This window comes from Musa acuminata, chromosome BXJ2-6 (assembly GCF_036884655.1).
Source record: "Musa acuminata AAA Group cultivar baxijiao chromosome BXJ2-6, Cavendish_Baxijiao_AAA, whole genome shotgun sequence".
NCBI classification, from domain to species: domain Eukaryota; kingdom Viridiplantae; phylum Streptophyta; class Magnoliopsida; order Zingiberales; family Musaceae; genus Musa; species Musa acuminata.
The window spans coordinates 38,931,161-38,958,155 of NC_088343.1; the positions used below are offsets into that span (position 1 = coordinate 38,931,161).

General features: G+C 39.3%; 4 protein-coding genes across 4 annotated transcripts; 1 reads left to right on the forward strand and 3 right to left on the reverse strand.

The window, feature by feature from the left end:
* Positions 1–420: 420 nt before the first annotated feature.
* LOC135615516 (probable xyloglucan glycosyltransferase 6) lies at positions 421–5,666 on the forward strand. Its single transcript, XM_065114137.1, has 5 exons — positions 421–1,210; positions 3,173–3,481; positions 3,878–4,168; positions 4,262–4,375; positions 4,470–5,666. Exons 1-5 carry the CDS (start codon positions 473–475, stop codon positions 5,106–5,108), a joined length of 2,091 nt encoding a protein of 696 aa, XP_064970209.1. The 5' UTR covers positions 421–472; the 3' UTR covers positions 5,109–5,666.
* A 1,038-nt stretch (positions 5,667–6,704) lies between these two features.
* On the reverse strand, positions 6,705–10,292 carry LOC103989267 (small ribosomal subunit protein eS8). Its single transcript, XM_009408069.3, has 5 exons — positions 10,175–10,292; positions 9,994–10,066; positions 9,271–9,604; positions 7,128–7,297; positions 6,705–7,021 (listed from the first exon to the last, which is right to left on the reverse strand). The coding sequence occupies exons 1-5, from the start codon at positions 10,176–10,178 to the stop codon at positions 6,937–6,939; spliced, it is 666 nt and encodes a 221-aa protein (XP_009406344.1). The 5' UTR covers positions 10,179–10,292; the 3' UTR covers positions 6,705–6,936.
* A 1,000-nt stretch (positions 10,293–11,292) lies between these two features.
* On the reverse strand, positions 11,293–12,520 carry LOC135613657 (uncharacterized protein At5g48480-like). Its single transcript, XM_065110691.1, has 2 exons — positions 12,237–12,520; positions 11,293–12,150 (listed from the first exon to the last, which is right to left on the reverse strand). Exons 1-2 carry the CDS (start codon positions 12,455–12,457, stop codon positions 11,928–11,930), a joined length of 444 nt encoding a protein of 147 aa, XP_064966763.1. The 5' UTR covers positions 12,458–12,520; the 3' UTR covers positions 11,293–11,927.
* A 2,187-nt stretch (positions 12,521–14,707) lies between these two features.
* LOC135615517 (uncharacterized) lies at positions 14,708–15,910 on the reverse strand. The gene is made up of 2 exons (XM_065114139.1): positions 15,752–15,910; positions 14,708–15,362 (listed from the first exon to the last, which is right to left on the reverse strand). Exons 1-2 carry the CDS (start codon positions 15,764–15,766, stop codon positions 14,946–14,948), a joined length of 432 nt encoding a protein of 143 aa, XP_064970211.1. The 5' UTR covers positions 15,767–15,910; the 3' UTR covers positions 14,708–14,945.
* Positions 15,911–26,995: the final 11,085 nt, after the last annotated feature.

Consider the following 26,995-nt stretch of genomic DNA (forward strand, 5'->3'; position numbering starts at 1 on the left):
GGCCGTGCCGCTCATCCTGGCCGTCCGTGTTAAGCGTGTGCCTCGAGTGGGTCCCATCGCGTCGGGGTTGGATCGGATCCGGTCCTCGTGGTCCCACCCGCACCGTCGGTGACGACCCCCTCGTCGGGCGTCCATGTGCGCTGTTGCTTCCTCCACCCATCCTTCGCCACGTCACCACCAGCTATCCTTGGTTTCGGATTCAGTGTATGACTCACTTCATGATTCACTGGATCTTTCGATAGGGAGACTACATTATGAGTTCCTCTTGTCGACCCCACGCTTAGTGGGAATTCTCAATGGACGCTTTCACTGAACGGAGTTCTAGTTTGTTCATGAAACCACGGGACCCTCCGAATTCGCCGGTCCTCTCACTAAAATATATTATTAGTTTCCCATTCTGCCCCTCTCCTTCCTCCTCCCACAATTAGATCGAAGGAGAGAGAGGGGGAAGGAAAGAGATCTCATCGCGTCGATGTCTCCTCCGCCGCCTAACTACGAGTTCCAAGAATGGTGGAACAAGGAGCGGTTCAAGGCCCAGGGTCTCCTCTCCCCCTACCCTTCACCGCCGGCGGCGGCGGCGGCCGTGGATGCCTCCGCGGATGCCGCCGCCGTCGACGTCAGCACCCCGACTACCCCCGCTGCCGCCGGCAAGTCTCGTGGCCGTAGTCCCCGTCAACTCTCCTGGCTCCTCCTCCTACGCCTTCACCACTCCGCCGCCATCCTTGCCTCCCTCCCCTCCCGCTTCCTCACCCTCCTCCGCACCGCTGCACGCCGGATCTCCACCGCCACTCGCCGCCCCTCCCCTGTGTCCCGTCTCTACCGCCTCATCCGAGCCTTCCTCGTCCTCGCTGTCGTCCTCCTCGCCCTCGAGCTGGTCGCTTACTTCAAGGGCTGGCACTTCAGCCCCCCGTCCTATGCCTCGTCCGCCGAGGCCCTCGAGATCGTCTACGCCAATTGGCTCGTGATCAGGGCCAGGTACCTTGCGCCGCCCGTCCAGATGATGGTCAACGTGTGCATCGTGCTTTTCCTTGTGCAGTCGGTGGATCGGGTGGTTTTGGTGCTCGGATGCATTTATATTAGGCTCCGCGGCGTGAAGCCGGTCGCGGCGGTCGACTATGGAAGCCAGGGAGATTTGGAAGTGGGGGGCGCGGTGAACGTTGAGGACTACCCAATGGTGTTGCTTCAGATCCCGATGTGTAACGAGCGGGAGGTAAGCCGACGTAGGTCCCTTTGGTTACAGCACTCTTTGTTTTCTTGATCAATGTATGAATCTTTACATTTGTTTTCTCGGGGCAAATTGATATAATTTTCGTCGTAACTCTGTCAAAAATGGGATTTTGCAAGGAGTTATTATCACTAATCTCGGAGATATGCTCGATTAATCCAATCGTTAGCAAGAATTTTGAAAATTATAAGCTTCATAATTTGGGAGAAAGTTTATTGATGATTGTTCTGCAGAGTGCGGGCAACAACTATGTTCTAGCGCCAACAGAACGTTTTGTTCAAAGTGCATTCTTATCGCTCTTCATTAGCAAATCTTTCCTCGCTTAAACTTTGGAGCTTGCATTTGGAATGACGTTGTGATTGAAGAAGTTTGCAGTGTCATCATTATCTGTACCATCTTCACTGTATAACAAAGTCAATATTTCATTGAGGAATTATGCGAGGCCGTTTAATCTTTTCTTTAATTGTTAAACATTTTGATCAAAGGTTTTCTTTTTAGTCACATTTTCGCTCATTCTCGGACCTTTCTGTTGCAAATCAATCAGTAACACTTGACTTATTGCTTCCTAATGTAAAAATAGTTCATCTTAATTTGACTTATTATAACATTTCAATTTTACTTCCATTGCAAGAGGCTCCTGCAGGGTGCATGGGCTGAGAGGGTGTTCGTATGGTTCAAATCATTATCAATTGGGCCATAAAAGAACAATCTTACCTTGACACCAAGTGTCATCTTGACCTTTGAAATTTTCTAATATTGGCCTTTCAAAATCATTTATTTAGTGACATGTCTCTCGTACCACTCAAATTTAGATTCATGACTTTCGTATTGCATGCAACCAAAGCACCTCTTTGACTCTTCTTATTAGAATTTAACCATTAATCACTTCAGTTGCTCCAGCTTATATGAAATTCTGCATTTGGCGGCTTAGAAGTTATAAGAAAGATAACTTACTCAAAAGCAAGACTTCACATTGCATATATTTCCTATCAATTATCTATCTTGCATGTCAACAGAGCACTTTCTCTCTGTAATGTTTAGTACCAAAATGTCAAATACATGAAATTTTGATGATTATGAATTTTTCTATCTTTGGTTTATTAATATGAAATCCCCTTCTCCAAGTGACCATTATGAGGTTTTTTTTTTTTTAATTTCCATTACATCAAATGACGAACATCATGCTCACATATAGACTCGAACCTGAGATTTATCACTTGTGCACTAACCAACTCGGATGTCTTAACAGAGACCATTATGAGGCTTTTTTAATAATAGTATAATTAATTCTTGTCCTATCAAATTTATCATTTTTGTGCATTTCTTCTTGTTTATCACATTCACTTGCCTTGGTTTATATCGGCCATTTACTCTTCTTTTATTTGAGATAAACTGCTTCAAAAGTTCCAAGTCCTACATCTATTATAAACTGTTTGTGATTCAGGTTTTCTCAATCTGTTTTTTCTCTACTCAGTAATTAATACTTCCATTCTAAGCAACGGAAGAGCACTTTGTTTCACACTGTGATTTCTAGTATCATGATCTTGGACGGTTTTCTCAATCTGTCTTTTCTCTACTCAATAAATAGTACATGCATTTTAAGCATCACTGGAGCACTTTATTTCATAGTTTGTGATTTTCTAGTATCATGATTTCAGACAAATCTATATGGAAATGGTTGTTTTATTTTTTGTTCGATGTTTCTGTATGTTTTAGTCAAAAATCCTAATTCTCTACTTAATATGAGTTTTTGTTTATTGCCAGCATTTGTTGCCTCTCTCTAGGAGATGCGTGGTTTAAACTCCATTATATATTTCACGAAAGTACATAATTTCACAGAAAGCTTTTTGTCATTGTGAATACCCTTATGTACTGAATTCGTTCTCTTTTTTTATGTGAGGGAGATCTCATTTCTCTACTATGCTTAATTCCATACTGAATTTACAGGTTTACCAGCAATCTATTGCGGCAGTCTGCATCCAGGACTGGCCAAGGGAGAGAATGCTCATCCAGGTGTTGGATGACTCTGATGATATGGATGTGCAAAACCTTATTAAGGCTGAAGTGCAGAAATGGCAGCAAAAAGGAGTGCGCATCTTATACAGGCATCGACTTATCCGCACAGGCTATAAAGCTGGGAACCTAAAGTCTGCTATGAGCTGTGATTATGTGAAAGACTACGAGTTTGTTGCTATATTTGATGCAGATTTTCAGCCAGCACCTGATTTCTTAAAAAAGACAATCCCACATTTTAAGGTACTGCTATTTTTTCTCTGTAATGATGTAAAAACAATAGTATTTTTCTGCTAATATGTATTGTATCAAGTTTGAGAAGTGAAATATGGTTTTTAATCAGATCACATAGTCAACTTGCTCTTGAATGAGAGCATGATTTTACCATGTGTCTGCTGTCCTGTCTGCAGAAACCTGCAAAATATAATTATCAATGTCAATAAAGAAAAAGATATGCATTATCAAGAAATGAGGTGTTTGAAGTATTGTTTGATACTTGTTTTAGACCAACCAAAGATTTATTTGGTGTCTCAAAGACTCCGTTTTAGAATTTTCTGTGCACAATACAGCACTTTATGTTTAATGATTGTAATGCTTTTATTCCAATTTCTCTTTTTTATCCTTGTAAATTTTGTGCAGGGGAATGATGATTTAGCATTGGTACAAGCTAGATGGGCCTTTGTAAACAAGGACGAGAACTTGCTCACGAGGCTGCAGAACATAAATTTGTCTTTTCATTTTGAGGTTGAACAGCAAGTTAATGGTATATTTATCAATTTCTTTGGCTTCAACGGAACAGCTGGAGTCTGGAGAATAAAAGCTCTTGAAGAATCTGGTGGTTGGTTGGAGCGAACCACTGTTGAGGACATGGATATTGCTGTCCGTGCTCACCTGTGTGGATGGAAATTTATTTTTCTCAATGATGTCAAGGTTTTTCTCACAAATTAGTTCTTTTGAACTACTGCAATTTATTCTTGTAGGTATCCTTCTTGACATTACCCCTTCTTTAATTTCTTTGTGCAGTGTCTTTGTGAACTGCCAGAATCGTATGAGGCATATAAGAAACAGCAACATAGGTGGCATTCAGGTCCAATGCAGCTACTTCGCATGTGCTTTCTGGACATCCTTCGCTCGAAGGTCAGGCCTCCATCTCTATCTATTCCAATCCTTTGTGTTGACTGGTTTTATATGAAATCATGGAGTGATTTTCTTGATCTCTCTTTAATTTCAGGTGAGTTTCTCCAAGAGGGCCAACTTGATTTTTCTTTTCTTCCTCTTGAGGAAGCTGATCCTGCCATTCTACTCATTTACTCTATTCTGCATCATTCTCCCTTTGTCGATGTTCCTGCCAGAGGCTCATTTGCCAGCTTGGGTTGTTTGTTATGTCCCTGGTTTAATGTCTGTTATCAGTATACTTCCTGCGCCGAGGTCATTCCCGTTTATAGTCCCATACCTACTTTTTGAGAACACAATGTCTGTCACCAAATTCAATGCTATGATATCGGGACTTTTTAAATTCGGGAGTTCGTACGAGTGGATAGTTACTAAGAAGTTGGGAAGGTCATCGGAGGCAGATTTGGTTGCATATGTCGAACAGGATCCTGAGCCCAGCATAGAAGATGGAAACATTCATAGGTCATCTTCTGAGTCTGGCCTTGCCGAGTTAAACAAATTGGAGGTAACTAAGAAGGCAGGGAAAACCAGGAGGAACCGTCTATATAGGAAGGAGCTTGCTCTTGCTTTTATTCTGTTAACTGCTTCTGTGAGAAGTCTATTGTCTGCACAGGGGATTCATTTTTATTTCTTATTGTTTCAAGGAATCACATTCCTTGCTGTTGGGCTAGATCTTATTGGGGAGCAGGTGAGCTGAACCATGTTATTCTTGCTCCTTCTACACTAAAAAGTTCCGAGAGACCAAACTTTCCATGCACAGCTGCCTCCGGTTCCACCATGCCTCTCCACTGAGGTCACTGACTCACTGATGGTAGGTCATGTTGACCATCAAGAGGAGTAAACATGGAGTCAATTGCTTTCAGCCATCAGTTCATTCTTTCAAATTCGTGTTGTATAATTTAGAAGCCCTGCACAAGCTACAACTGGATCGGAATGGATCCTGTGCTTGGTAAGGAAGGCTGTATAATGCTCTATAGGTTTATTAGATTTTCCATTCTTTCCATCACCTTTTGTTTGTCGCTTATGATTCAGATACGTATCTGGAGTTTGCTTTCTTTTTTTCTTTTTCTTTTTTGGTTTTTATTCTTGTGATTTCTTGGGAGTGACTTATATTTTTAGTCATACAGACAATCAGATTAATGTCATTTCTCTTTTAGTAAGGTAGAATCAGTTTCGGTGTCCAGCTACGAAAGTGAGTTCTGTTAACTCCATCAAATTAAGAGATTTATTGCATTTACTAGCATTTCACTTGTTACTCCTATTCTTGCTGGTTACATTTTGATCTACTGCAGCTATGTGTGGATGGGGGTGTTCTTTCTTTCCTGTAATGTGTCCTACTGCCACAGCTGAGAAATGTTAGAATGTTTTCATTTGAGCAGCTGAGCTACATTTGTTGGCCTAACTGTTAAGGGCAACTGATGATTCATTCATTTGACATGGTGGAATTTTTGGTTGAATCCCCCAATTTGTGATGGCAAGAGATTGTAGCTGAGAAGGCTGAGTCAGCTTCTCAAGAGATTGATGCAGTTAAATTATGGAAAAACATATATGCTGCATAATCTGCATGCACTGCATTTTTAGCATGCATATAATATACTTTAGGCTGGAAGGATGAGGGAAGACAGGAACTGGAATCACATTTGTGGGAGAGCAGGGTGAAGAGGGATGTCACTTGGTGCATGCTATTACTGTTGGTAGTAAAAACTTGTGATTGAAAATTATTGGCCTTTTGACACTGATTCTTGGAGGGTCAAATTACATCCATCTTGGGGATGGGATGCACCTTCCTAATCTTAGATATTATGGTTCATGCAGTAGGTCATCTGTTTCTGCCCTCTGAGCTGAAGTACTGAAATAAAGAACAAACGCCTAACTCAAAACAGGAAAATTATGGAATGGGTGGAATGCATCTGATGGGTGTTCATCCAACCTACCCAATGAATAATTCAGAACATTATACTGAATCCTCGTTCGATAACTCTTTTCTTTCTAAAAATAATAATTCCTTCCCATAAAGAAAAAAAATATAAATACATTTAAAAACATATATAAAAGGTGTCAATGAGATTCAATAAAAGAACTATAGACCCAAAATCTTATTCTTAAAATGGTTTATTATTGCCTTCTTTCCTTCTTTTTGAGCAAGAAATAGAATGATTGTAACTTCAACCACAGGAGATATGATTTAGAGATTCCACCAGACTAGAATTTATATGTGCCTACAACAAGTTCATCGAAGCTAGGAGAAAAGAGAAAAAAGTGACAAGCATAGCTACCTAATGCTCTTCACACATTGACGGTTTTAATCAAGGAATTTCTTATTTAATGATAGATCTAGGTAGAAAAATTGACCATTTGGGGACATAACATAATGCCAAAAAGTTCAAATATCTTGTAGCTACAAACAAAGCTGTCCGATATCTTAAACGAGCAAAACATTAGTCAAGCGTTGACTTCAAGAAGAAACCACCAAGATTCATTAAGCTGATGCAAACCAACTGATAAAAGGACATGATTGAGGTCACTTAAGCTGCTGCTCCTGCACCTTTGCCCTTCTTCCTCTGGATCTTCTTCATGTAGAATTCCAGCTCTTTTCCTTCCAATATGTATCTGAGAATTGGAGAAAGAAAGGCGATTGATAAATTAGTTCAGAAGACATCAGAATATACAGGCCAACTACTTGGATAAAGCTTTTCATGGTTGTCGTCATTCTCACCCATCTGCTCTGCCACACTGACCAGGGCGGGAAGAGATAGAAGCCAACAATCTTCCACTACCAAACTGCTCCTCAATGTGGGGGTCCAGTTTTCGACCCTGCTGACGCTTCTCCAGCTTCCTGGTTACATGGTTACTTTTCTTTTCTTCCTCTGTGGCAGCTTCACCCTCCTGCCATCACCATGAAAGAAGAGCCATAAAACTAGATTGATAACTGATCTCGAGGAAACTAGGCTGAACAGCAGTGGAGAACTAGCTTGAATCGAGCATGGTCGACACAAACATGACAAGGATAAACCCAAAAAATAGAACATCTACCTCAAATTGCAGACCTTATAAGTATGGGCCAAATGAAAGATAAGAAACAGCGACCACGAGTGTTGCAATTAAAATCAGCACATTCACAGTCCCAAATAGTTTCATAAAAGCTATCACCTCAGTACATGAATCATTTATGGTAATCTCATTTTTAGCCCAACAAAGAGGATGATTGCATCATGTTGAAAAAAAACAAAAAGAAACTGGGATGCTTTTTAATGTATCAGGTTTCTCTTACCAAAGAACCAGCTACCCCTATGAATTAGTCAAGCTGATTCAGACATATTTGGAACAGGACCAACCTAATTTCAGCTAACAAGCACCAACTGGTTCAGCAAAATTTCAGAATTTTTTTATTGGTCCCAACAGGTGACAACAAATTTCTAGTTGTCCTGGCTGATTCAGATTTTGGACTCGGAAAATTTTGTATCATCCCAAAAGTGGCCAAAGGGGTGGAGAAAGAAAAGACAGAGGAAAAGGAAGAGGGCAGAGGCTCAACTTTACTAATTGATTAGTCGATCCAACTGATTGGCACCGTGTGACCCTAGATCCTATAACTGACAGTGAAAGCTATCCCACAAAACTTGCTAATAACAACACACTAGTCAAAAACAGGACCAATCAGTTTATAAACAATCAAGTAAAAACAATGGGAATTGCAAATCCTAGGATTATACAACAGCAAATCAGCCGTAACTAAACATTGACATTTGATACTAAAGTTGAACAAGAACATGGCACCCTAGTTTTCTGCTTTTAAGTAAGCCCTACTCTTCTTTTGACATTCTTTTAGTATGTTCTATAATTTTATAGTCAAACACCCTTTAAGAATGGTAAAAAATGCAGAATAAGTTTTGTAATTAAAACTAAGAAAATTTAATTGATACTTCTAACAGCAAAAACTTGACATGATGGAGAGGCACCGTGTAACAAGTAGCAAAAAAATTTTCCAACTTCACAACCAAGTGAGAGATCTGTGCCTTCAGATGAATCTGGTTTGCTATACTAGAGCAGATCACTTTACCTTCCTAACTCTTTTTAACAAACCTCTAGCTGCCTGACCTTAATTCAGTAATCAGTAAGGTTTTTTCAGGTGTAATAGCAGATATGGTCCCCTGTACAATATCCAAACTGGAAATTTAAATCCTAAACAAAAGTTCTGTTTGACTTAAATCCACAAACATTAATATGGAACTTATGGCCATTTACAAGGATTACAATGGTATAATACTATTTTTGAAATCCAATTTATAGGTTGCTGGCAATCTGAGTTGTATTATGGGAAAAGAAACTGATATCATGTTTAAAGCAGCCCCAAATTTGAATGTGTGCGATACATATTCGATCACCTTAATTTATTTTGCATTCTATGCATAAATCAACCCATTCAATGATGAATCAAAATGTCCAACAAATACAACTAGATTGCTTCTACTTGATCACATCTGCTACAGTGATTAAGATGGAAAGAATAATCATGGATCTGATCAACTAAAGTTTGCATCTCTAACTCAAACTCCTATCTCATACTATATATAATTATGCTACTCCTTGCTATGCTCCTGTGGAAAAAAATTACATATTTTTAACCCATTAGCTAACATTTTGGTTTATCAAGCAAACTCCATCCTTGCCCAACTTTACTTTGGCCACGTATCCATCACTATTTTAGAGGTCTCTTCTCAAATCTGAAATACAGCCTCAGATGGTCATCAGGATATATATAAAATGAAACTCTAATGAAAGTATCAACAAAAAATTTTAACTAAAACTAAAAACACATGGCTATCAGGGACACCAGAAAACTTCACACAAAAGAGAATCACCTCTGTTGCTTCCTTCTTAGCAGAAGGGGCTTTCTTCTTCCTACCAATCTCAACACCATAGTGCTGAAGGTACCACTGCTTGAATGGGGCAGCATCAACCTGAATAATGGCACTCTTCACAAGGGTCTGTGTCCTCACAAGTTCGTTGTTTGAAGCATTGTAGACCACATCAAGGATACGGGTTTTGCGAGTCACTGCCTCGCTCCCCCATGAGTAATTGCCATGATCCAATCGGAGGGCCCTCCACTTCACGTTGCCTCCTCGAACTCGAATCCTCCTCACGGTCTTGTTGCTCGAAAGCTTCGTACTGGCAGGCTGTCTTCCCAACTCGTACCTTTCGAGGCAAGACTAACATTACATCACGGCAAAACCATCTCAAACATAATTATCGGGAAAAAAACGAGTAAAATACAAATAGAAAGGAAAAAGAGAAACATATTAGTGGATTCAAACAAAAACCCCAACTTTTCAAGAGAAACCACCGAAAGCCTAACAGCAAAGAATTTTCAGAGGCGCAGAGATTCAAACAACGGAGGCTGGGGCGACTCGATCGTACATCCATGAGAGCAAAAGTCCTAATCTTTTCACAATATTATGAAACAAAGAACTAACTTGTGCAGGAAAGCGAATGCTACAAATAATCAACGCTTAAAGTGGACACAAACAGCTTCAAGCGAAAATGTTTTGCAAGAAAATAGAACAGATTACAAAGAAGGAACTCACTTTCTCTTCTTCCGCCACGCCTTCTTCTTCCCTCCGGTGGCCCGCCTCTTGTGCATGGAGTCTCGCGAGATACCTGCGAGCAGGAGAGCAACGCCATGGATGGAAGTTGGGTAAAAGGAAAAACCCGATCAGATATCAGCGTTTCCTACCGGAATCGAGAATCTGAGGTTCCGATCCTTACCCATGTTGGCCGGCGGTGGTGAGAAACACTGCGCCCTCTTCTTCTCTCCCGAAGTCCGCCGCCGCACTCCTCGGTTTCAGAGATCTTCTCAGCAACCCAAACCCTACCCTTTTATATAGCGGGCAGAATACGTTGGCTGCGATGTAATTATAGCAATTCCCAGGAGGGGCGCTAAATCAGCCGTCGGATCAAAACGTGTACGGCGTGATCTTGAACTTCAACCCGACCCGTGATGGGAGTTCGCCAGGTCGAACCAGCCGGACCCATCGATCAATGCAGCTATCTGGTTTGGACTTGGCTAACCCAATTTGATTGTTTGAATACTCTATACATATAATTCTTTGAATTTATAAGACTATATAGGAATTTAATGTTTTTGGGATCTTAGAGATATATATATTTATTTATTTATTTATTTATTTATATTTTTTATTTATGTATGTCACTAGACTGTGTGTTGCTAAGACACCTCCTTTTAGTTTATGGTTAACAAACATAAACTGGTCATTTGTAGCATTCATTATTTTTCTTTATAAGTGTAGATAACGTGAATGATGATTGTGAAAGTATTTTTGCTATATTAAAGTATATTATAATTGTCTGATTAGAATATTCATTCGGAGTTGATCAAGGTCATACTTATTATGACCGTACGTTGCTTTCATATACAAGACCATGTATGAGCCCGTCATTACTAGCTCGAGATAGATCAAGTGACAACGGTTTCAGCTGGATTAGTATTCACTTTAAAATTAGTGCCATCAAATATGATGCAGATTGATTGACAAGGCAAAAGGTCAAAAGTCACAACCACTAATTATAAAGAGGATATTTGGCTTGGGATGATTCATATTATTTAATGTGATTGTTAGAAATCAAATAATGATGAGTAAGAGTCAAACTTAACATTATTTAACGTGCCTAAACAATTACATAGCAAGAAAAAGATGCCATGACCCTGCAGACCAAGTGACTGGAAATAATTCCTGTGCAGTACAGAGCTTGATTAGCCTGTTCCAACAGGATACAGGGTCAAATGCCTTACAGTACAACACAAAACCCGAGTAGCGGACAGATGCTCGAAGAACCAACACCAAATAACAACAAATGTAGAAAACAACAAATGCAATGGCACCGAAGCAGACAAGCTAATAATAATAAGTTCGTGCCTGATTAAAGAACAGGCAACCATAACCAACACAAAAATAAGCATGATAACCAATTAGGTGTTGCCCCTAAAAAGCATTAATGAGATGTACATATTAACGCAAGCATGCAACTTTCCCCAAGAACAGAGCAGCCTTCCCAAAACCTTTTCTTCGTGGTCCCCTGAACATTGAACGAACATCTAAAAGACAGTAAAGAACGAAGCAAGCAGATAGCTCATGACATCTGCAAACCATAACTGAAAAGAAAACGAAGGTTATGTGATCAGTGTCGAATGGATATCACATTGGAACATTAATACTATCATCAAAAATATGATGCGGTCGCCACCTGCAAAAGTCTAGTCTTTCTAGTTTCCTGCAAAAGAAAAGGGGCTAAAGCATCTCAAATATAATATCAAACGTCGGTGGCCGTGAGAAGCTTCGGCGGCAACCGTGACAACCGCCATCCTAAATAATAAGTCTTCAATATTAAGCATAGAAGAGTTAGCGTAAACTGCTTCGCTACTGCTAATGCCTCTATTAGTTTGAAGTCCAGCTATAAATGCATCCCTAAGGAAGTGAGAGGTTAGAGTCGACGGCCCGGATCAAGCCTCGGGCTCGGGGCTCTTCTTCCCGACGGCCGCGATGGCCCAGACGACACCGAACGGGTCCTTCACCTTCCCGAGAAGGCTGCCTTCCTCCTCCAACACCTCGCTCATGACCTCCGCACCGGCAGCCACCGCCTTCTTCACGGCCGCGTCCACGTCCTCCGCCTCCAGCCGGAACGCGATCCCACCGCCTCCAGCGGCCGCGGCATTCTCCTCTCCTCTGCCATCACCACCGAAATCACCAACCTAATGAGATCCCTAAAGATCGGGGAGCTAGGGTTGAGTTGGGGGAATGCCAGGGATTACGTAGCGTCGAAGCAGTCGCTGACGAGGATGAAGGAGGAGCCGATCTTGAGCTCGGCGGAGAGAATGAGGGGGCACTCCTGTTCCGCCTTGCGCTTCGGGTGGGTCACCCTCCCGATCTCCTCCGCCCCGAATGCCGCCTTGTAGAACTGCACAGCCGCCTCCGCCTTCATCCCCGGCACAACCAGCTGCGGCTTGAAACCCAGCAACGCCACATCCGCCATCGCCTCGAGGAACAAGAATGATACCGAACCCTAGAAGAGAACGTGAAGGACAAAGCAGCGGCAGCGAGGTGAGAAGCAAAGAGGCTTCACAGGTCGGAAGTATTTATAGCAGATGAAGGCCATGAAACCGTTGGAATACTTTCCATTAATTTAATCGTCATTCCACAACCGCCCATGCTTTTAGCGTAAACTACGAGCCTGCCATTCACCGATTTGAACGGCTTCGCCTCATGCTTTTCGTCCCTCCCGAGGCGTCCTCGTACACCGTATCAAAAGCCGGTGGACTCGAAGGCAGCGATGCTAGATCTGAACCGTTCGTCGTAGGCTGTGCAAGTGATCGGACGGACCGCATTAGTGTCGGTCAATGAAAGCGACCCGCGGCACGGAGGACGAGTTGGTGTGGTCTGTTTTATTCTCCCGGGTAGGGGTAAATTTGTAGTTTTCGGAGAAATTGTAGGGGTATTTATGTAAATCAATGGCTTTGATGGTGTCACGTTTTGTGTGAGGAGGGGGCACCGGGGACGAAGGTTCTCAGGGATTAAGGATCTTCTTCAGACTTAATTTGAACAGAACTGGAATGACTGGCATCGGAACCGTTCATTGACGTTAGATTTAAGAATTGACGGTCGGATCGAAGTTTTACTGATGCAGTGGCTGGGGAGGATCCGATTGCACCTGTGGCGTGGACATGCCCGCTTTAAGTTTCCCAAAGGCAGCAGCGGATTTGTACTCCAACATCTCGTCACCCGATGTTGACCCATGAGAGGTGCACTGGGGCCCGTCGCCTGAAGGGGAATAAGTGGTGTGGTATTTCTGGAGTAACAGATTCGGCGTTCCTTTTTCTTAATTTTCATTAAACTATCGCACTCTTTTGGCTTTGACTCAACTGTGTAACCCGCCTCCGCTGCGCGGGACCCACACTTTGCTCGTGCCGTGCATTCGATGGCCTGTGGATGTGGGTCACGCCAAGCTGTGTGGTTCGGCGGAACACATACCTGGGGAGGTCCAGGTGGACCCCGACTGGAATGAGTGGGGAGTTAGGTACGATTACAAACGTTACCGGCGGATAAAATAATGTTCACAATAAATAAGTAGGTTTAAAAAATATAATTTTTAAGAGAAAATAAATATTTTATTGACAATATTAATGATAAATATAAATGATGATAATCCTTTACTAGATTTAAAATAATATTATGATAAATTTAATTATCTAATATGAAGTTACTCGATGTTCAAAATATCCAAAGAGCTTTTATAATATTAATAAGGGATTACGAGTATACCAGTAAGATTTTATTTTTTCAAAGGATATGAGTTTAAAAAAATGCATCTAAAGGTAAAAGAGATTTGCTCATGTTCGTTGATGAGGGTAATAATTACGATAAGACTTGCGTGACACCCGCTGACGCCCCGCTCCCTTGTTAGTTTGACACCGTGTGACTGACACGGGTCGTAACGCCAACCGAGGCCCATTAACGACCGCTCATGTTCGACTCCGCACGCTACGTCGATAGCGATGTCAGACATCATCAGAAGGTATGATCCTACCCCCTGCGGGCAAGCACATCAGGTAACATCGAACTCCCCTATAAATACCCTTGCATTCTAAATGAAAGGGGGGGAGCAAGATAGATAGATAACAACCCCACTACGATTATTCACTGACTTGATCGTCGGAGGGGTCGGGTCGAGCTCTCCCGTCCCGACCTGTGTGTAGGGACGAAGACGATGCGTTTTTCTCCGGGCGCGTTGGCAAGGAACCCCCTCCCGAAGGAATCGGCGACCCGTCATCCGGACCCGAACCAAGCCGCGTCGGTCCCGAGGTCACGGCTAAAAAGTTGTTTACACTAACACAAAGATACAAAATTAATAATTTATTTAAGTTAGCTTTCTCATTAGTACTACATAGTCAACATCATTTGGTCAAATAGATTTGGAATGTTGGCCTTAGACACATCATTTTCTCTTTATATATATAGTTTTTCTAACACTTGTTTCTGTCAATAGCGATTCATACGGATTATATGATTAAGTAATAGAAGGTGAGGTTAGATTAAGGGTGTTACTGTACATGAGATGGTTGCACAAATCTCAAGCCCATCAAACGGTGCGTCCGGGGTGCAAAATATTAGAAACAAATATCTAAAAAGAAAATACATGTGTCTTAACCATAGTTATATACCTCTGGTGACTTGAACTCAAACATGGGATTTAGTACGACACTTTGGTATGGGTTAGAATTCAACGTGAAGAAAAAGGAGGTGATTTCATAGAAGCTGATATGATAAAAGACCCCATTGACGGTAGTAGACAATGAATAAAGTGATAACGCTAACACACACTGCATGCCACACTAAACAAGGATTACAGATGAGACTCCACCCAATAACAAAGACTCACTGATGACATACTCCGATATATTATTCCCATAGCAGCTATTATTACTAGTAACTCTTAAATGGCATCAAACCTCACTCAAATGACTTCACTCCGAGGCCACGGCCGGCTCCGCTGCAGCCTCCTCGGCGGCGGCGGCTGGTGCAGCAGCTTCTTCGGTTGCCGCCTCCGGCTCCTCGACCGTCGGATCCGTGGTCTCCTCAGCTACGGGAGCGGCAGCCTCGGGTTCAGCCTCCGGCTTTGCCTCCTCGGTAGGCTCCGCTGCTGCCGGTTCGGCCTCGGCGGCTACGGGCTCGGCCGCGGGCTCTTCAGCCGGCGTCTCCTCAGGCTCTGCTGCTGCTGCTGCTTCTTCTGCTGGGGTTTCTTCTTCTTCTTCTTTGGGCTCGTCGACGGCCGGAGCAGGAGCAGGTTCGGCCTCGACGGCCGGCGCAGGTGCAGGTTCGGCCTCGACGACAGTAGCAACCGGGACATCAGCCGGAACCTCAACGACAGGAGCTGATTCGACCTGCATGAAGACGACAGAAGGAGACATTTAGCTCTAACTCGGCCGTGCATCGGTGTGGATCACGACTGAGCATGCAGATCCAGGAGCTCTTCCTAGGAATCACATCTTTCTAGCAGATCTAAAGTAGATGCAGGCAGAGTTCAACCCTCACTCCATCTCTACATCCGAGTGTTCCCGAGAAGAGAGATAACAAGTGAGTTCATGCTCTCTTCAGGTTCGGATAGCTACACCAGACATGATCGAACCTGAGATCATCGATCTGATCTCAAGTAAACCCCCCCCACACAACACAACCTACTCTTTTGCTGATCTGATCTGATCACCAGGCAGGAGGTTCATGACAGAAGCCAATTGCAGCTGATGGCTCATAGGACAAGGTCGTGGCTCACCTCAACAGAAGCCATGGGAGAAGGTGAGAAGAGCTGAAGGAGAAGAAGAATCGAGTGACAAGTGATCTACCAGAGCAGTGGGGTGGGAGAGGTCATTGGGGATGGAAGGGTATTTATACAGGGATGCAATGGCACTCAGAATCTTTACAGACAACCAGCCACGTACGATTGGCTGGATCACACCATTAGTTTACTCTCCCATCTCCAGTCATCCAAGCACCTTTTGCCCATCTGTGTGTGTGTGTATTATTTTCCGTGATGCACTCCCAGCTATAATGGATTGATATGTGCACTCCCTCCATCTTTGGATATATGCTACTGTGTTGGTAATATGAACAGAAATTATCTTAGTAATTCACAAATTATGTAAACGCGATGAATTATTATTATTATTGACTATAGTAAACAAGATTACATAAAAAATCTCATACGATTTTGATTCGACCATTCGATATCTTGTGGTACTCATGTGAGGATTGATGACGTACGAAGACTGGAACGAGATCGGATGGACGCGGACCGGATTCTAGGGATGGTGCAATGGAGTTTAAAGTGAGAAATGGTGGGTGATAGCAACAGAGATTCGTAAAGGAGACGGGAACGGGAATAAGATGCAGCATGGCGAGCTGCCATTGGCTGCCAAAGAGGACCTCCGAGTGTCCCCCACGCCTCCTCCCCCATCGTTGTCGTCTCCTCCTCAGCTTTTGCCTTCCTCGAGCTGGGAAGGACGCGGCGCGGGCCCCGCGCAGCGTCCGGGCAGTCGCTGGGCGGTGCCGTGGTGGCCCCCGCTCCCCGCGGAAGACGACGAGACGCCGACGTGGACACTGTGCCGCGAGAGCTCCTCCCCGCTCTCCCCTCCACCGGGTCGGCCTGCGCGACAGCTCAGCCGGGCCCGCCCTACTTCGACGTGTCTCGCGCCGCCCGAGGCAGTCGCCGGCCCCAGTGAACCGACGGCGGGCCAGCCCTGAAGATTCCTCGGGCGATGGAGTCGTGTCATCCCTCTTGTCCGGTCACCATCTTCTCCCCTCTTCCCATAGAAACGTATCTTATGTTTCTACGTCGGATTCGATCAGCCATACTTCTCATACCAGAAAATAAGATGGGATCAGCTATAATAACTCACCTTAAAGAAGGATCGACATAGGAAAAATAGCATGGCACGACAAGTGAGAGAAGGCCAAAGAGAAAAAGGCATCGAGCATTTGACGATCCCTCCACATGTGCTCCACTTGATGTGATAGGGCCAATTCCACCGAAAGGCTCACAAACCCTAGACCCAATTCGACGCTAAAAGCGTGGGGGCTACACCATGCCATCTCATGCTCGTATTATAGTGCTCATGCCATGGTTTTTGACAACACAAAGCTCATGGCTCCACCTCCTTGATTTCCTCTCCCGACCATGATGCCTCTCGTGATGCATGTCTTCTTCTTCTTCTTCTTCTTCTTCTATTGGAGTGCCCTACTTTCTTGTTGGGGACCGACCTTTATCAGATCTTCCCAAGCTTTCGTTGGAATTCCATCACCACCTTTTCTCCTTGTTTTGATTATATATACATTTATATATTCAAGAGGATGTGCCTCGAAGAACAAGGACATGATCGATGTTGTTGAATCTGATGTGTTCGATGGCTGTAAAGGAGATGCAGGTGATGTCATTTGGATGACTAGGTAGGCACTGATGAGTCATCTCAGCTATGTTGCTAAGGAACCTTTTCCTACATGGCTTACTGACTTGGGTTGGATTCATGGAGTCATTTGCGCTTGGCCGCAAGTCCTGATTGCACTGATGAGTCACCTCAGCCATGTTCCTAAGGAACCTTTTCCTACATGGCTCACTGACTTGGGATGGAGTCGCGGAGCCATTTGTGCTTGGCAGCAAGTCTCGATTGGAATGGAGAAAGGATTCCTTGAGAGTGCAAAGCTGGTGCACAAGATGATTCAATCGATCAAAGGTAGGTTACAATTTAGAGAAGCAGATCAACATAAAACAATAGTACTTTTTTCAAATTTTAAAAAAAAGTTCAATTATGATATAATTACTTATGAGATGATCTTGATAGGAGGAACTCTCCTAATTATTTATTCTATACCTTTTACTCTCGCTTATAAATAGATAAAACCTCCTAAGGACTATACATATAACATAATATATAAAAACGTGGATATGTGACAAATTTAAGAGATTACCGGTCTTCTCTCATTTCCTTTTGAATCACATGAATCAATCAATAAGAGATCATAAATATTCTCTCATCTTCTTTTTGTTCCTAAATTCATCGCTCATAATGGTCTTATGAAAGATATGAAGAGAGGAGAAGACAAATCTAGTTCTTATGATAGATCGATATTACTATAAATCTTCGATCTAATGATAATATACTTATAGATCAATAAACGCTTTATGAGCATCATCGAAAGGCATGTATCATAAATTTACAGATATATTATTTTTTGATTTTAGGTTTTGACATTAAATTTTTTTATAAAATAATAATATCTTATAATTTTTATGCTTATAATTAATATCAGAGCCATAGTTTTAAAATTAAATACTTTAGACCTATTTGTTAGCACCTTTTACTCATGAAAATGTGTTAATTAGTTTTTATTTACGATGCATGAATAATTTAACGGTATTATCGATTTGTTTTTCTATCTAGTTCAACCTATTATCTACTTGCGGGCGATATAAGGTTTCTCGTGTTTGATCAATAGACTACTATTGACAACTTATTGTTGATAATAGTATTATTGAGGACAATGACCTACGGTGGTCGTCTGCTTAATTGCAAGCAGTGACTATGTAGCATTGCTGCATGTGGCAGCTATGATAGCACCATTGAGTGCGACAGTTACGATAGCATCATTGTCAACGGTGGTTACAGTGACTATGCAGCACTGCTACATACAGCGACAACGACATTATTTGTTGGCTATGGCTGACGTTAATTGGATGCCAGAGAGTATGCGTAGGCGGTGATTGTGCACGATGGCAATGGCCGCACCTCGCGCAAAGACCATAAATGGTGCCTATAGTGTCTTGCGTAAGCAGCGATTGTGCATCACGGCTATGGTGCCTTGTGTAGGTGGCGATCATGCCCCATGCAGGCAATGACCATAGAAAGGGAGATAGTTTAGGTTTATTTAAAAGATATTTTTACCCCTCAAAATTTAGATAATTCCAATTTATATCCGTAAGTTAGCTTTCCATTATACCATTAAGAATTAGGAATTTTCTATTATATATCCTATGCCAAAATTATAGTTTTATCCATTAGAGATTAATTTTTTTAAAAAAATTATGTCCTCAATTATAAAATTAACTAATTTGATTTATTTTAATCAAATACTTTGATCAAATTAAAAAAAATAATTTTTGATCAATTTTTATTTTTGCATGACCTAATTGGATTAATATTTAGTCCAATTTTAGGCTTTCTTAATTAAATATGGTTAACTAGTCTAAGGGTTCTATGTAAAATTTAAAAAATATAAATTATAATTTTCTTTTATATTTTTCTCATATCATTTTGATTATATTTTGCAAATGATAAATAAAAGTTTAATTATTATTCTTGGATATTTATTCGGTTATAATTTAATTATATTTATTTTTTTAGATTAAAGTCTTCTAATTGGAGATATAGATTTATATGTGTTAAACTAAACGATTCGCAAAGAAAACAAAAGAAATATAAAATTTGATATATAAATTAAAAAAATGTATTTATGACCTCAAACAAACTTCTAATTAATGAAATATAAAGTTTCTTAATATCATTACTTTATTTAGATTTAAAAAATATTATTGATTAATATTTATATCTTAAGATCAATGAGAGTAAGCTTATCATATTAATCATATATATAGATAATATTTTATTTATAAGCAGTCATCTTAGTTTATTATACCGAACTAAAAAAATTTTTATCAAGAATTTTAAGATGCTTGATATGAATGAAATATCTTATATTATTAATATTGAGATATTTAAGGATATATTGATAGGAATGTTTCAGAAGGGATATATTGATCAGAGTCTTATAGAGAATTAGAATATAACTTTATTCAATAAATGATAAAAGTAAATGTTTCAGTTAAAACAAATATTTTTAAAAATGACTTGAAAAAATCAAATAAAGAAAAATAATTTTTATATATACGCAATTGAAAGTATATTATATGTTAAGTTTATGCTAGATTAGATATTAGTTTTATAGTTAAAATATTATATAAATACTATAGTTACCTAGAAATAAAAATACTAAAAGATGGTAAAGAAAGTAATAAGATATATGAAAAGAACAAAATATTATATTCTCATGACATTAAATCAACTCAAAATAATGATAGTTTTCAAGTGTTAATGTTAGGATCAAGAGCACTAAGAGGAGGGGGGGGGGGGGGGGTGAATTAGTGCAGCGGAAAACTTTCGTCGTTTAAAAAGACTTTCGTACGAAAATCATTTCGGAAAGAACTTTAACTTGAGAGCAAATGGAAGTATAGATGATGTAAAGCAACAGAGACAGTTTGCAGTTAAGATAAAGAGCAGAATGTAAATGCAAATCGAGATTTAGAGTAGTTCGGTCAATCTTGACCTACATCTAACTTTGGCTTCCTCCTTCGACGAGGTCATCGATGTCCACTAGAGGCCTTCCTTCAATAGGCGAAAGCCAACCACCCTTTTACAGCTTCTCCTTTTGACGGGCTTAGGAGACAACCCTTATAGATTTTCACTCCTCTCTTGAATGATCAACACTTAGAAAGAAAGAGGGAGAAGAACTTTTGGTCTTTTACAACGCTTTTAAGCTCTTAAATACTCAGAATAAAACTAAGCTTTTGGTTGCTCTTTCATGTAGAAATGGTGGGGTTTATATAGGCCCCAATCAATTTGAATTTGAAGCTCAAAAGTGTCATCTCTCATATTTCCCGGGTCCTGAAGGTACCACCGCCAGAGTTGGATGGTACTACTACTTGGTATCTGACACTGAGCAGTACTATCGCTTAGTCTGGGTGGTACTACCGCTTGACGTCGCTTAGAGACTAAGCTCAGGCGGTACCACCGCTGGTAGTAATAACTACCGATGGTACCATCAACTAACAAGGGTGGTACTATCACCCAGAATTCCTGGGAAACCAAGTCTCTTGGGCGGTGCCACCGCCTAGCAGGAATTCTAGGTCCGAATGGACTGATCCATTCGACCCAATTTGAGTATGCTAGGGGCCCAGTTGGCCCCAGATTAAGTTAATAGGATCACCTCCCAATCTTAACTTAATATACATGCTAACTACAACAATTAAGACATCAATACTATAGATCATGTTCCGGTGCGTCAATCGCTTCTTCCTACAAGCTTCCAGCGAACTTCCGGCGAACATCCGACGAACCCTCAGCGATGCTCCGACAAACTCCTAGACTTGCGATGATCCTCATGGCGAGTTCCGACTAGCTTATTTGGCAAGCTCCTAGACTTCTCGAATTGTTCCCGTATAACCTTCGACGATCGTCTGGACTTCCGATGAACTCTGAACCCTCAACGTGATCTTTGTCTTGACTCCGGCTCAACACCTGCTATATGTCTTACTGCCATCATAGTTAATCCTGCACATGTAAAACAAACTTCGATCTGTACAATTAATACTAAGCATTAATCAAGTTGTTCGGCATGTCATTGGTCCCTCGACGCTTCCTCCGATTCTTCAGTGCATCGTCCTCTCTTGCGGCCTATTGCCCAATCGGCCAGTTGACTTTGCAACTCCGATATCCTTGGCGTAATACTCGCTCTTCTTAGCTCGATGCTCGAATCCATGACCCGAAGCCTTCTGTCGATACGTCGACTGATCCATCGGCCCGACGTCCAATCTTCTAACATGTTCTTCCAACCCAACATGATTTTTTCTGCTTTAATTGTCTCATCCTGATCGAAGCATCCTACGTCACTCAAAACGTAGATTAAAACATAAACACATATTGATTGGTTTCATCATCAAAATCCAAGATTCAACAGTTAATTCTGTAAATTACCTCAATAATAGGAGATTCATTTTACGGTTTATATCTTTATCAATTGGAGGGGCAATTTACATAAAAAAATATAAAATAATATAGTATTATAATTTTGACAATGGAAGTTGATTTTGTGATATGCTTTAAGGTTACTAATGAAGCTTTATGACTATAAAATTTTATCTTAGGACTTGGTGAGGTTAGACTCAATTGCTAAGTCATTGAAGATATTTTATGATATATCATAGTAATTTTTTTTTCTAAGAATGGTAAGTACTATTACAGCTCTATGCATTATGATATAAAATACTTAATGATTAGATTAAAGAGTCTAAAAATTAATTAATATTAATTAATAACTTAAGCATCAGTATATTGATTGACAATTCACTAAGCCTTACAACTTAATGTGTTTGAAAAAAAATATTTTTGTGATTGTTTGTAAATAATCTATAAGATATGGTGATGCACGTTTGAGTTGACATTATAATTGATTTTTTTGCTTACGTACTTAAAGTTATTTGTTTTTATTATTTTAATCATATTTATGTATGTACATATTATGTTTAAATATAATAATAAGATTGTCTTGACAATATAAATTGCATGAGCCATTTTGTATTATATTAGAAAGAGCTAGCAGTATTATGGTATATAGAAAGAAGTATGACATTGATGATATACAACCATTATAACTCACATTACTAATCAGACTTAATATAGTATTATTATATTTATTATACTTATTAGCCTATATTTTTTAAAATTCATGCACATATAAATAATTTTTAAAATTTAGAATCTAATTGGATAAAATTATTTTTAAATAAATTTTATTTTATTTAATTTTGATTTTAAACCCTTTTATATCTTATCAATTAATAGGTCAAATGAGAAAATGTTAGATTATGTGACTTTATCTAACTGGATAAGATATATAATGGATATGATTGGATTTTGATTATAATTATCGACCAATACAAACAAGTCTAATTATGAAATGATTCCTTAGAAAATGACTTTGATGAGAGCCTATAAACAAACAAGACCTCATAAGGACTATACACACAACACATAATGTGTTGAGACGCAGATATATGACATGACTGAGAGATTACAAATCTTCTTTCATCTCCCTTTAGTCATATGAAAGATTATAAATCTTATATCGATCGCTCATAGAAAGAGAAGAGAATATGAGTTTAATTCTCATTATAGATCAACATATCTCAAATTCAATGATGATGTACTTATATATCATATAAAGATTTTTTTGAGCAACATTGAAAGTTACGCATCATAAATTTAAAGATCTATTGTTATTTAATTTTAAATTTTAATATTAAAATTTTTCATAAGATAATAACATATTATAATTTTTATGCTTACATGGAGAATACTCATTGATTTGCTACTTATTTAAGAAATATATCTCACACCACTATTAATTAGAGGTTCTATACTGATTTAAGCATTAGACTAACTATACCAAACATACTCTCAAGCTAGTTTTATAGGAGGCATATAAGGTGATAAGGTGAGAAACTTGGGAAGATAAAATTATTACCTACCATTTGTGCACAAAAGAGCATTTTATTGGACATAAAATGCCAACGTTGAAAAATACAAGAGAGTTCTCTTTGTGTTTGGGATGACCCATTTTGTAAACAAACTTTGGACCTAATAATTGATTTAAAAGTTAGTGAAAGAGGTGAAACATTAACAGATTCTTGCACTCGTTTTGTGAGTAATATATACTTTTATCTTTTTGTTAAATTATGTGGTGCAAAATTGTTTCATATTTGGATGAGGTTTAATGTGGATTCACTAAACATGATCTAAGAATTTGGGGCCTGTCCTTTGTGTTTGTGATCACATAATTAATTAACCTTTTTTTTTGTGGCTGGTGAGATTTTGAACATTATATATTTTTGTATTTTTGGGTGGGGTCTTCGGCCCAATTACCTTTTTCGGCAAAATTCCTTGATGACCCACATATTTGAAGCTATAAATAATAGTATTAATTGAAGACATAAAAACAAGGAAATTCTTTCAAACTCTTAGCCTATTCTCAGTGTAAATCCATATAATTATTGAAAGAAGCATTACTAAACTTCAAAAAAAAAAGTCTAATTTTGAGAAATTATGATAGAATGCCCTCATTCTTAAAAATTTCAGTAAAGCATTTTTTTTTATTATAGGATGATTTTGTCTCTTTACTACACCCCATTGGTCATTACTTCTGCCTTTAGCTACCTGTGTCTTCATACACAAGTCCCTCGTCACTTCTACCTTCTCCCTTTACATCCGCATGTGGACCTCTAGTTACCTTCACCTTGCTACGTGGGCCCTTGGTTGCTTTCGTGCATGGGCCCCTCATTCTTCGCTCGCTACCCACATCTACCTCTGGCAACCTATACCTTTGCCCTATCACCACCTTTGTCCCATTGCTCCTACCCTCACCACCCATCGTAATCACCCTAACTATCCCTATTATCCTTGTTGTCACCTTAGTGGAGGGGGCCACAGGTGAGGATAACGTGGGTGAGATGCGCATGTGAGGACAACAACGATAGTAGAGGAAGAGGGGAGGAAGCCGAGGGTGATAATGTAGAACGAATACGACTAAGGGAGAAAGATGATCAAGGGTAGACAAGAGCGATGAGTGAAGGGTGAGGGGCTCACATGTAGAGGCGATCAAGGGCAGAGGTCATTATCAATACGGCAAAGGCAGCGAACAAAATCATTTTTTAGAAAATAAGGGCTTTTCATGAAAATTTTTTAAAATGAGGGTGCTACAAAATTTTCTTAAAACTAATGATTTTTTTAGAATTTATCATTATAGCTATGTTCTATAAAAAGAAATTATCAAATTTACCATATGCTTTTTTTATACAAAAAGTAATTGATAAAAGTAGAATTTAAACTTATAATCTTACACTAAACTATTAAGATCTTTACCAACTAAACTAATAAAAATTTTTGTATATATTTATTAAAAAAATAAGTCATTGGTTGATATATTAATGAAAGAACTAACTAAAATTTAGTATCATAGTATTTGAGGAATTTAATATTATATCCTCAATATAACTGACAAAATTATAAGCTCAAAAACATTGAGCATCAATGTAGTTTAGTCATTTCTCGTATAATTTATTTTTAATTTTATTTCATCTTAATTTGGCTCATCTAAAATTCACTATAATAATATTAAGGATAAATGAAACTTAAATGAGCTAACTAGTATATGTGTTTTAAAAGAATTAAGATTAAAGTAGAAAAGACTTATAATATTTTGAATATTACTCAATGAATAGATAACAATAAAAGAAAATTAAAGCATAAATCTCCTAAGTTTATAAATATTATATGCATTCATAAAAAAAAAATTTCATGGTAAAATACTAATTATGTAGTAAGGAATGTCAAAGAACTGTAAAGTTTGGTTTGAAAGTGAAAGATATAAGTATGACTTTTGTATGTTTCAAATTAAACACTATAAAAATCCTTTTCAAATATTTGGTAGGTTAATTTTGATGCTTTAATATATATTATAAATAATATAGATTCATTTTAATATGAAAACTAAAAGGAGATAAAATATTCATCATTACAAAGAATTATTTTTAAGCGAAGGCATCAATAGTTAGTATTTATCACTTACATCCAGAGACAATTCATTTAATGGATCTTGAGGATATATGTTATGTTCTTACAATTCTAAAAATTTGGGTTCCTTATCTAAAATTGTCAGGATATCGTTTCTCTCTTTCTAGTTATAAACTTAATATGATTTAATAAAAGTAGGCTCATTGCATAGGGGTTGCCTCCCTTGCTTGTTCATGAGCCTTTGATATCTTGTGGTTACTCATAGCCTTTGCACAAAGGTTCATTATGCAGGGCTGCCCCCTTCACTTGCAGCCCTCATGTAAGGGTTTACCATCGCCCATAGCCCACAATGAGCATAGGCCATGTAGACGAGGGATGGGTAGCCAGGGGCAAAATGATAATTTTTTTAATATTACAAGAGAAAATGGTCTTTTAATATAGCCAGAGGCTCTTTATAAGAATTTTTTAACTTGAGCCGCTTAAAAAAAAAAAGCTAATTTAGGATTTTTTTAATGAGAATTCATTTTTTTTAACAAAGGATAATTTAAAAATCTAAATTGTGGTGCCCTTATCGTCCTCGTTGTCACCTTGATAATTGAGGTTGTAGACGATGGTGAGGGTGCATGGTTCTATCGTTCCAATTATTGATCTTAGCAAACGGAGTCATGGGCATGGACAACGAGGGTGAGGTGATCAGATGATAAATGAAGAGGGGGAGAAAAATCAAGCATGATAATACGAGTTGAACATGACTAAAGGTGAAGACAGTTAAGGATGAACGAGACTGACAAACGAAGGATGGGGGCTTATGCATGGAAGCGACCAAGGGTGGATATCATTGTTAGTACGATGACGTTAGTAATAAATTCATTTTTTAAGAGAAAAAAAGAGTCGTTATGAATTTTTTTTTGAAAATGAGGATATTTTACGAAAAATTTTTAAAAACTGATGAATTTTTTTAAAAAGTTATCCTTAAAACTATCTTCTATAAAAAAATATTAAATTTATCATATATATATATATATATATATTATAAAGGATAATTAATAAATACGAAATTCGAATTTGTTAAATTTTTTATCAACTAAGTTAGTTAATATTTGTACATATATTTATTTTAAAAAAATATTATTATTATTATTATTTAAAGGAATAATTTATCATATACTTATTCAGATGCAACGAATCGAAGGGGCCACACCTGAATCAGCTGATGCACGCAGTGGCAATAATTCAAGTGTGTCAGTGTACGTTACCACAAAGACATTAATTCACATCTGATGGACGGAGAGCGCAGGGACTGCACTGCCATTAACATGTGCTGATGCATTCCGATACATGGTCTGAAGAGTAGCAGCAGTACTTCATTGCTTCCACCCGCGTTAGATGTAGAGGACGATCGAGTACGCATCGACGTCACTGCATGTGTGCCCGCGATCTACCAATGGATACGACTGTCGGTTGGAGCGAAAGAGAGGGAGCAAGGGGAAGGGAAGGTTGATGGTGGTTCCGAGGAAGAGGAAGAGAAGGTTAATGGTCAAAGGGATGCTGGTGCCTCCACTGCAACTTGCTGCTTTGAGCAGAGTGATGTAGACTGAGACGAAGACTTCGAACCCACCCCA

Bases quoted from the DNA above. Each gene is read 5' to 3' on its own strand.
- LOC135615516 (XM_065114137.1), top strand. From the start codon at position 473: ATGTCTCCTCCGCCGCCTAACTACGAGTTCCAAGAATGGTGGAACAAG. The intron at 1,211-3,172 runs GTAAGCCGACGT...CTGAATTTACAG, and splicing joins CGATGTGTAACGAGCGGGAG to GTTTACCAGCAATCTATTGC. The intron at 3,482-3,877 runs GTACTGCTATTT...AATTTTGTGCAG, and splicing joins AGACAATCCCACATTTTAAG to GGGAATGATGATTTAGCATT.
- LOC103989267 (XM_009408069.3), bottom strand. The intron at 7,298-9,270 runs GTGATTCTCTTT...TGGTGATGGCAG, and splicing joins CTAAGAAGGAAGCAACAGAG to GAGGGTGAAGCTGCCACAGA. The intron at 7,022-7,127 runs GTGAGAATGACG...TCCAATTCTCAG, and splicing joins CAGTGTGGCAGAGCAGATGG to ATACATATTGGAAGGAAAAG.
- LOC135613657 (XM_065110691.1), bottom strand. From the start codon at position 12,457: ATGGCGGATGTGGCGTTGCTGGGTTTCAAGCCGCAGCTGGTTGTGCCG. The intron at 12,151-12,236 runs GTAATCCCTGGC...TGGTGATGGCAG, and splicing joins AGCGACTGCTTCGACGCTAC to AGGAGAGGAGAATGCCGCGG.